The 9,485-nt window shown below is 54.1% G+C and overlaps 1 protein-coding gene and 1 long non-coding RNA gene across 4 annotated transcripts; one reads left to right on the top strand and one right to left on the bottom strand.

Annotated features, from left to right (window-relative positions):
* Positions 1–697: 697 nt before the first annotated feature.
* Positions 698–5,462, bottom strand: LOC129628782 (uncharacterized). Its single transcript, XR_008702901.1, has 2 exons — positions 4,915–5,462; positions 698–1,612 (listed from the first exon to the last, which is right to left on the bottom strand). It is a non-coding gene; the product is annotated as an uncharacterized LOC129628782 (long non-coding RNA).
* LOC129628781 (trehalase-like) lies at positions 2,782–9,485 on the top strand. 3 transcript variants are annotated; one of them, XM_055548301.1, is made up of 4 exons: positions 2,782–3,456; positions 6,582–6,693; positions 8,531–8,584; positions 8,829–9,485. In XM_055548301.1, the coding sequence occupies exons 2-4, from the start codon at positions 6,607–6,609 to the stop codon at positions 8,967–8,969; spliced, it is 282 nt and encodes a 93-aa protein (XP_055404276.1). In that variant the 5' UTR covers positions 2,782–3,456; positions 6,582–6,606; the 3' UTR covers positions 8,970–9,485. The 3 variants fall into 3 exon arrangements, with proteins under 3 accessions (XP_055404276.1, XP_055404274.1, XP_055404275.1); XM_055548299.1 differs by lacking the exon at positions 2,782–3,456 and adding an exon at positions 4,806–4,897; XM_055548300.1 differs by lacking the exon at positions 2,782–3,456 and adding an exon at positions 5,644–5,910.

The following is a 9,485-nucleotide window of genomic DNA, read 5'->3' as shown; positions in this document are numbered from 1 at the left end:
CACGCCTGCAGGAGAGATAATAGCGCCACTTCACAAGTGAGGACACTGAGGCTCAGAATGGTCACCTGACTTGCCCGTACGGGGAGCCCGTGTGTGAGACCCCCACTCAGAGACAGGCTTGGCTCCGTGGCCCTGGGGGGCTGGAGTGGGGTCGCAGGTCACAGGCCCTACATGTGCCAGCAGCACGGATCGAGGAAGGCGCGTGGGCAGTGACAGACAGTGGCAGGAGTCTCGGGGCCGTGAGGCTGGCGTGTCAGAGGCGAGCTCGCCCTTTCATTTGTTTTTTTAATACTTCTCACCACAACAGAAACTGCTGATCTGCAGGTGTGCAGCTATTCTTAAGAGAATGAACTGGCTGACACTCGATTCCATGGAAGGCTCGGTCCTGCCCGCTCACCCTGCCCCTCCCCAGGAGGTGCCCCTTGCTGGCTCTTCAGGCCGCTGCTGGACGGTCCAGCCTGCGGCCACCGCCGACCCTCCCCCTCCTGTCCAAATGGGCCAAATCCAGCTGACCAATGGCCTCTGAAATTTTCAAATGATTTTACTGTGAATTAAGATGCAAAGTGGGAACGTCCATAAAACACAAACGATAGTGAACAGATCACGTAAACCAAACGCCTTGTCATGGGTCATGAAACAGAACATCGCCGGCACCCCCAGAGCTGCAAGCGCCACTTTCCATCTGTAGTCACACACCACCCTGGCTCCACTGCCTGTGGGGAGGCCAGGAGCTGTGGACACGAGTGCCGATGAGGACGCAGGGGGTCTGGGGTTCGGTTCCAAGACTGTGCGGACGGTGTGCTGGGATTGGTCCTATTTGGACTGATCTGCCCCTCCACAAAGAGCTGGACTGAGATTAGGCCAGGCAGGCGGCGGCACTGCCACCCTGACAGGCCAGGAGGGCACTGAGCTAGGTGTGAGGGAGAAAGTACTGACCGGAAGGCCTTGCAAGAGGACCTGCCAGAGCTGGAGTCAGCCAGAAGGGACAGAAATCTGAACACCCGCAGCTTAAACTACTAATCATTTTTTTTTTCTCATCTGAGGGGAGCCCAGGGCCATGAAGGCTTCCCAAGTGACTCAGACGGTACAGAATCTGCCCGCTGTGCGGGAGACCCTGGTTCGATTCCTGGGTGGGGAAGGTCCCCTGGAGTAGGAAATGGCAACACACTCCACTATTCTTGCCTGAAGAATTCCATGGACAGAGGAGCCTGGCGGGCTGCAACCCATGGAGTCTCAAAGAGCTGGACACAATTGAGTGACTAAAACATGCACACAAGGCTGTGTGACTCACAGCACAACCCAAGCCCAGGTTCTCCATCTTTCTGCTCTGCCATCTAAGTCCCTGGTTTTCAGCCTTGCGTTCATTGCCTTGTGGTTGCAAGGTGGCTTCTGCAGATCCAAGCACTTCATCTGTGCTCAAGGCAGGAAGGAAGGCGAAGGGCAGAGGACCAAAAGCAAAGCTGGCCGAGTCTCTCTCCTCTGAAGGAGCTTTCCCAGGAGCCTCTTCCAGTGGCTTTCACTTGCGTGTGTCAGAACTGGGTCCCCGGTCACCCCTCACTACAGGGGAGCCTGGGAAATCAACCTCTTCAAAAAAGCTGGTCACATCGCTACCCTGAGAAGAGTACAGAAGGAAACCAGAATTTCTTCCTCAAAGAAATACTCTGGGACCAAGGCAAGGAGAACCTTCCTCCCCCTCCCACTCACCCCCCGCCCCTGCCAGCTGCCTTCCAAGAATGGGGGTCGAGCAGCACTTTTACTGCATGAGGATGCAAGTTTGGGCCAGAGTTGGCTTACTGAGACGGCTGAGAGAAGCCTGGGCTGCCTCTCGGGGTCCCTCTCTCAGTCCTTCCCCCACATAGCCTGCCATTTCACTGCAAAACCAAAGCTGAATAAGTAATGTATTATCTTTCCCACCAGTGACGCATCTGCTTGTAAATGTGCCAAGAAGGACTAGACAGACAAGTTAAGTGGTGAGACCTGGCTGAGAACATCTAAGAAGGTCAGAGCACAGAGGGCAGTGAGGAGCTGTGTCCCTGTGGGCTGAGAGCTGAACCAGATCCAGAAAAAGAATGAACCGAGCATCATGTTTATCGGCCATCCAGTCACTCTATAGATTTTTTCCAAGCGTGACAATATTACTTTTCCTTTTTGATTTGCAAGAGATCTTTACGTATTAAGGATCTCAATCCTTACGTATTAAGAGTATCTCACTATAGAGGGCTTCCCAGGTGGCTCAGTGGTTAAAGAATCCACCTGACAATGCAAGAGACACAGGAGATGTGGGTTTGATCTCTGGGTCAGGAAGATCTCCTGGAGTAGGAAATGGTGACCCACTCCAGTATTCTTGCCAGGAAAATTCCATGGACAGAGGAACCTGGTGGGCTATGGTCCAAGGGGTCGCAGAGTCGGACATGAGTGTGCACACACACATTACATTACACAGTTAAGGGCAACACATGACTTGGAGTGAGCATCCAGGCTGACTCATTCAACAGTGGGGCTCTGGACGCAGTGGGGAAAAGGGAACCCTGTAGTGGGCTCAGGTCTCCTCCTTCCTACGCCTCACTTCCTCACAGGCTTGCACTTCTAGAGCTACAGTCAGAATTTGGGACATCGAGACACTTAAAAATTGGAATATTTCATGTAAACTATGGATCTCCATCTTATGTTGAGAAATTGGAAGATCTAGCAAACAAGGACCCTGCATTCCCCTACACTAGCCAGAAGCAGAGACCCCAGTTACACAGGAATGTGTTTTCCGGGGACTTCCCTGGTGGTCCAGTGGTTAAGAATTCACCTTGCAATGCAGGGGACACAGGTTCGATTCCTGGTCCCGGGAATCTCAGCTGCCACAGAGCATCTAAGCCAGCACATTGCAACTACTGAGCCCGTGCGCCATAACTAGAGATTCTGTGCGCCACAGTGAAAGACCCTGCATGATGCAAAGAGTTCGAGTGCCATCACTAAGACCATCGCAGCCAAAGTAATTAATTAATTAATCAAATTTTAAAAAAGGAATGTGCTTTCTGGTCACCCCAGCCCCACCAAGCATCTTCCTGCTTGCATAGTTCGAGTTCCTTAGTCTCAACTACATCCCATAATTGTGTCCTGGAATTTGAGTCTGCAACCCCTTGTGGCTAGCAAAGCCTTCAGGTGATACAGATGAGCCGCTCAGGAGCCCACAGCCTTGAATGGCTTCAATCAGGGGCTTCTGGGGCCCAGTTCTGGTTGAAATCCTCTCTCATGGAGATTTACAAACATTGCTAATACCCTTAATTACAGAGCCTGGGTGGGAGAAAGCGTGTGTGACTTGAGTGGATCACCTGGGAGCCTGTGAATTTTGCTAATACTGGGCAGTGGCCCTGAACTCCAGGCCAGGCAGGGAGACGGCCAGTCCTCTGGGCGTTGTGGGAGTCCCTGTTCTCACGGGGAGAGGAAGCCGCCACAGTGGTTGAGGTGAGAACAAGAGGTTGGGCATCCTGGGTGGACAAGAGCAGCCACAGACAGCTGCCACAGGCTGGTCCCAGGCCCAGATGCACCCTCCACAATCTTTCTGCAAAAATCGCTGTCGTGTGCAGAAATGCAGAAACGTGCAAAGTCTGAGGGCACTCAGGAGTCCCCCCACCGCATGTGTGTAGTCTCAGCCCCACCCCCAACCATGTACATCTTTCAGGCAGCTGAGGATTTTAAAAAAGATGTGTTTTGATCTACAGGTGGCTGTGGTTTGAGCAGGTGGGGGTGGGGACTTGAGGCTCCCTTGTCTTGCTCCAGGCCTGGCTCTGGGAGGAGGGGCAGTGCTGCGTTGCGCAGGCTGGTGTCTGAACTACAAAGAAGCTAGTGCCAGGGTGTTCTGCTCTCCTCCTACCAGAATGCAGCCCCTGCCCCCGGTCTCAGTGGTGTCCTGCCTGCTCCCATGGTCCTCTGGGGCCTCTCCTGCCCCAGGTATGGCCCAGAGCAGGGCCTGGCCCAGGATACATGAGCATCTGGGTCGATGTGATCCAGCCCCCAGAGCACAGATCAACACCCCTTTCCTGGGAGCCCACACGATCTGAGAGGAGGAGCTAAGTCACCGGCACTCCTGGAGCTGGGAGGGGCCTGGCACTGGGGCTCTAGGCCCTCCATGCCCAGGCAGGAGGCTGCCTCAGCTGGGACCCACAGCCCTGAATCTCCCAGGGCTATCAGCTCACCATCTGAGAGGTGGGACTCAGTCCCCCACCCTCCTGCCCAGGGAAGTCCTGACACTCAAACCGGAGTGAACATACAACAGATTGAGAGGCTGGCCAGGTGGGTCCTCAGCTGGGGCCCCCGTAAGGGACTTCATAGCGATTCAGGACATAGTTCTTCTCCCGGAGCTCACAGAGATGCTCCTGTTCTTAGCCCAAAAGTCCAGCTCTAGGGACTTCCCTGGTGGTCCAGTGGCTAAGACTGACCCGTGCAGGCATCCCAGTACAGGGGGCCCAGGTTCAACCCCTTGTCAGGGAACTAGATCCCACATGCCACAACTAAGAGTTCGCGTGCCCCAACGAAAGATTCCACATGTCACATCTAAGACCCAGCACAGCCAAATAAATAAATTAAAAAAAAAGTCCAGCTCTAAGGCCAAGGTGTCAATGTGGTCCCTGGAGTGGAGCCGGATGGGCACCACCTCAGAGCAGATGCCCCGCCCCAGCCCCACCCTGGGAGGTCTCAGGAAGGGGGTTGTGGGGCAGCATGGGGAGGGGTGCCCACTTCAGGAAGTCAGTTCTGCAGCATGCTCTTCACCATCTCAGTCACCTCAGAGAGGAGCAGAGCCTCCATCACCCAAGGAGTCCCTGGGGGAGGAGAGCTCAGGCATCACCCATTGCCACCCTCTGTCCTGCATGCCCTGGCCACGTCAGGGCGCCCACCCGTTCACCAGGTTAACCCCTCATTCACCCTGCAGTCCCCGGACATCTGCCACTGGTGGAACTCCACAAAGCGCCCATCGGGCACAAAGAAGGGGTGTCTTGAGTAGATCAGCGAGAACTGCTCGGGGTGGCTGAGGACCTCTGGCTTCACCTGGAGTCAGGAGAGAGGACACGGGCACCCTGGGCCCGTGTGGAGCGGAGGCTGGTGGCCCTGCAGCCCGGGCTTGGGCTCTAGCTCTGGCGCTGCTCAGCCGTGTGGCCTTGGTCCAGGCCTGGGCCATGGGGAGTCTGGTCTGCTGGCCCCCACGTTCCGGCCTCTAGAATCCCAGCAAGAGCAATGGTGTACAGGAGCCGGGACCCCCTCAGCCCGGCACCCCAGTGCTCACCACACAGCAGCCAGGATTAGCAGCCAGCTGGTGGCAGGTTCCTCTGGCTCCCAGTGCCCCCGAATCTCTGTGGTCACCGTGAAGCCAGGCCCAGAGGCTCAGGGCCCCTAGTTCTGGCCCAGGTGTGGATGAAACCCCAACAGCTTTCTCCAGTGAGGCGGACGTGGATGAGCGTGCCCGGGGAGAGCGCGGGAGCGTCAGAGCAGGGCTCGCTGCTCTACATCAGGTGTTTTCTGTTCATCCCCTCCCAGCGCTACACACGTGAGGGGGCTTAGAGGGAGACAGGCCAGCATGTCAGAGATTTGGAGGGGAGCAGAGGAAGGGGCTCAGGTTTTTCCTTTTGGGTGGGGGCTGGTGAGGAAGCAGCCCAAGCCAGCACATGCATGACCCAGGAGCTGCGCTCTGTGCAGTGGGTGCCAGGGCCCTGGGGCCGGGCTGGAGGACAGGAGCTGCGCAGCCTTGGGCAAAAGGCTGCCCTCTCTGAGCCTCAGACAAAGGGGAGAAAGTGCATAACAGACCATGCTGAGCACAGGCCTGGGCCAGAATCAGAGGGAGCAATTATGGTTCCTGAGCAGAGGCCTGGCCTCAGGACCTCAGGCAAGAGTGAGCCCAGCAGCAGAGTGAACAGTCACCGTGAGGTGTGAAGGGCAGGACGGGGTAGCTGGGGGTAGAGGATGAGCTCGGTTTGCCTGGGGGAGGCAGGGAGGGCTTCAGGGAGGAGGTGAGGAGTTAGAAGTAGATTGCCCTCCTCCTGCTCAGTTCTTTGTAGAGAGTTTCTGTAGGGTCCGAGGAGGGGCCCTGGTTATTCCTTCTAAACCCAGTGCCACCAGGAGAATGACTCCCAGGCTGTGAAATACTGAAATTTACAGAAACTGAGCTAGGTCACCCTGAAAGCTGTCCTGTGAGATGAGGAGAAAGGTGACTGGTTCTAATATGTCCTTCAGTGTCAAAGATTTTAAGTTTTATGCATTAACCACACTCCTCTGGGCCGGCTGCTTGTCTGACCCGGACGATGTGGATAAGGCTCTGAAATACCTGGAGGTGAGGAGGCAGCATGGTGGGCTGCTACACCGGGGCAGGACCACCTGCTTGCTCCCTGACTCTGACCTGTGATCTCTGGCAAGTGGCAGCCACACATCCCGACTCCACCCAGTGTCTTAGCATGCAGGTCCTACTTCGGCCACAAGGGGGCGGCTGTGAGCCAAGAAGAGAAGACCCAGGAGGGGTCACCTGGCTTTAGGAGGGCCCAGCCTCTTGGCTCCCTGTCCAGCCCCCACCCACAGTCACGATAATGTCTCGAACCTTCTAGGACAGCCGGATCCTCACCTACCAGTATGGAATCCCGACCTCTCTCCAGAAGACAGGCCAGCAATGGGACTTCCCCAATGCCTGGGCCCCCCTGCAGGACCTGGTCATCAGAGGTAGGGAGGCAGGGATGGGGCCTACCTCAACTCAACCCCATGAGGATAGAGGCTCGGCCTCCCTGGCACTTGGGAGGCGAGAACAAAGGATGCAGAGGCTTTTCTCTAACTTCTCTGCTCTCTCAGCCTCTCAGCAAACAGTTACTCCTGCCCCCACCTGTCAGGGGAACCAACCCTCCACTCTCCTTAAGCCAACCTAGATTAAGAGCAGCTTGGCTTCTGGTTCCAGGAAGGAGGTCTTAGCACCTGGGCCTCTTCCAATCCTTGAGAGAATAAGGTTCAGACCTCTGCTTCCCCTGGGTTGGGGGCTCTGGCGATTTTGGGTCCTGCCTGGGAAATGAGATCCCATACACTACCTGCCCCAGCCAAAAAAAAAAAAAAAGGACATACAGATGGCCAAGTGGCACATGAAAAGATGCTCAGCATCACTGATTATTAGAGAAATGTGAATCAAACCTATAATGAGATATTACCTCACACCAGCCAGAATGGCCATCATCAAAAACCCCACAAACCATAAATGCTGGAGCGGGTGTATGAAGGTTCCTTAAGAAATTAAAAATACAGCTATCATATGACCCTGCAATCCCACTGCTGGGCATATATCCAGAGAAAAACATGGTTCAAAAGGATACATGTTCCCCAATGTTCACTGCAGTGCTGTTTACAATAGCTAAGACATGGAAACAACCTAGATGTCCATCCACAGATGCATGGATAAAGGAGATGTTGTACATGCATACAATGGAATATTACTTAACAATAAAAAGGGACGAAATTGGGTCATTTGTAATGATGTGGATGAACACTGAGTCTATCATACAGAGTAAAGTAAGTCAGAAAGAGAAAAACATATCATACATTAATACATATATATGGAATCTAGAAAAATGGTACTAATGAACCTATTGGCAAGGCAGGTATAGAGACGCAGACATAGAGAATGATCTTGTGGACACAGGGAGGGAAGAAGAAGACGGGACAAATCGAGAGTAGCATTGCCATATATACACTGCTGCTGCTGCTGCTAAGTCGCTTCAGTCGTGTCTGACACTGTGGGACCCCATAGACGGCAGCCCACTAGGCTCCCCCATCCCTGGGATTCTCCAGGCAAGAACACTGGACTGGGTTGCCATTTCCTTCTCCAGTGCATGAAAGTGAAATGTGAAAGTGAAGTCGCTACCATGTGTAAAATAGAGAGCTGGAGGGAAGCTGCTGCATGACACAGGGAGCTCTGCTCTGTGATAACCTAGAGGTGTGGGATCGGGGCTGGGTGGGAGGGAGGGAGGCTCTAGAGAGAAGGGATATATATAAGCTGAAACACAACATTGTAAAGCAATTATACTCCAATTTTTAATAAATAGATAAAACAGATAACCAACACGGACCTACTGTATATCATGGGAACTCTGCTAAGTACTCTGTAATAACCTAAATGGGAAAAGAACTTGAAAAAAGAATAGATAACTGAATCAGTTTGCTGTACACCTGAAACTAATACAACATTGTTAATCAACTGTAATCCAATATAAAATAAAAATTAAAAAACAGAAAAAGGCTTAAAAAAAAAAAAAAAAAAACCTTGTATGAGAAGATCCTCAGGGTCCTCCTGCCCAGAACGAGATGGGGGAATTAATTGTCAGGCTTTGCAAAGCCGGTGCCCAGCACATTCAGGGGCAGTGGCGGCACCTGGTGGTCATTCTTGGGCACTGCAGGGCTCAGCCGCTGGCCAGAGCAGCTTCTCCCTGTAAGGGGCTCCCATTGCTTGCTTCCCTAGAGGCCTGGGGTTGGGGGCTGGGGCAGGGCTTGACCTTAAAGCTCATCCTCTTGTCCTCAGTATGACATCAGCAACGGTGGACAGCCAGGTGGTGGAGGGGAGTATGAAGTTCAGGTGAGTGGGCCACATCCTCCAGGAAGCTTCGGGGCTGTACTGTCCCCATAACTGGCCATGACCTCCCCTCTCTGGGCCTCAGTTTCTTCTGTGGAGGCTGCATCCCAGGGAGGAGCCCGACTGGTGCTCCCTGGTACCCCTGGGGCTGGGGGGCCTGGGCCTCTAGGTGGGGACCCCACAACCTATAAGAGGACTTGGGGGCCTGCCCCAGGGGTCTTGCCCCATGGACCTTACCTTTCTCCAGGAGGGGTTTGGCTGGACCAATGGTGTGGCTCTGATGCTGCTGGACCGCTATGGGGACCGGCTGAGCTCAGGGGCCCAGACCGCTCTGCTGGCGCCCCAGTGCCTCGCAGCTGCCCTCCTGCTCAGCCTCCTGCCACAGTGACGGGCCTTCAGGTCCCCATCTGGCTGCAGCTCCTGCCGATTCAACCTCCACACGTGTCCCTACCTTCTGCGCCTCGATCCTTTATCCCTGGAAAGCTCACCCCCCTCTCCTTGTCCCCTCCCCCAGCCCAGTCCTTGGTCATAACAGAGTGGGGGCAGGGCAAGGACCTGGGGGCCATGGTTGGGCCCTGGGTCCCTCCTGAAACATTTAATAGGCTGGAAATGCTGCATCATGGATCAGACCTAGTCTCCTTTCCCACGAACCCCAACTCCACGCTGCTCACAAGGCCTCCCAAACACATAGTCCAAAACTGCTTTATTGTTTTGCTGAGATGCTTGAAAATGCTTAAAATCATCCAGCCTGGGGTCCTTGAAACCAGGGGACACAAGTCCCAAGAAGTGGAATCAGAACAGTGTCAAACACTGCCCTCCTAAACTAGCCCTTCAGGGAAGTTCAAATTTGAAAGCATTAGTCTAGATCATTTTATGTCTTTAGAGATTTTTTAAAATAGAGCAA

The sequence above is a fragment of the Bubalus kerabau genome, chromosome 15 (genome assembly GCF_029407905.1).
Source record: "Bubalus kerabau isolate K-KA32 ecotype Philippines breed swamp buffalo chromosome 15, PCC_UOA_SB_1v2, whole genome shotgun sequence".
NCBI lineage: Eukaryota > Metazoa > Chordata > Mammalia > Artiodactyla > Bovidae > Bubalus > Bubalus kerabau.
This window is presented reverse-complemented; position numbering and strand designations above follow the sequence as displayed.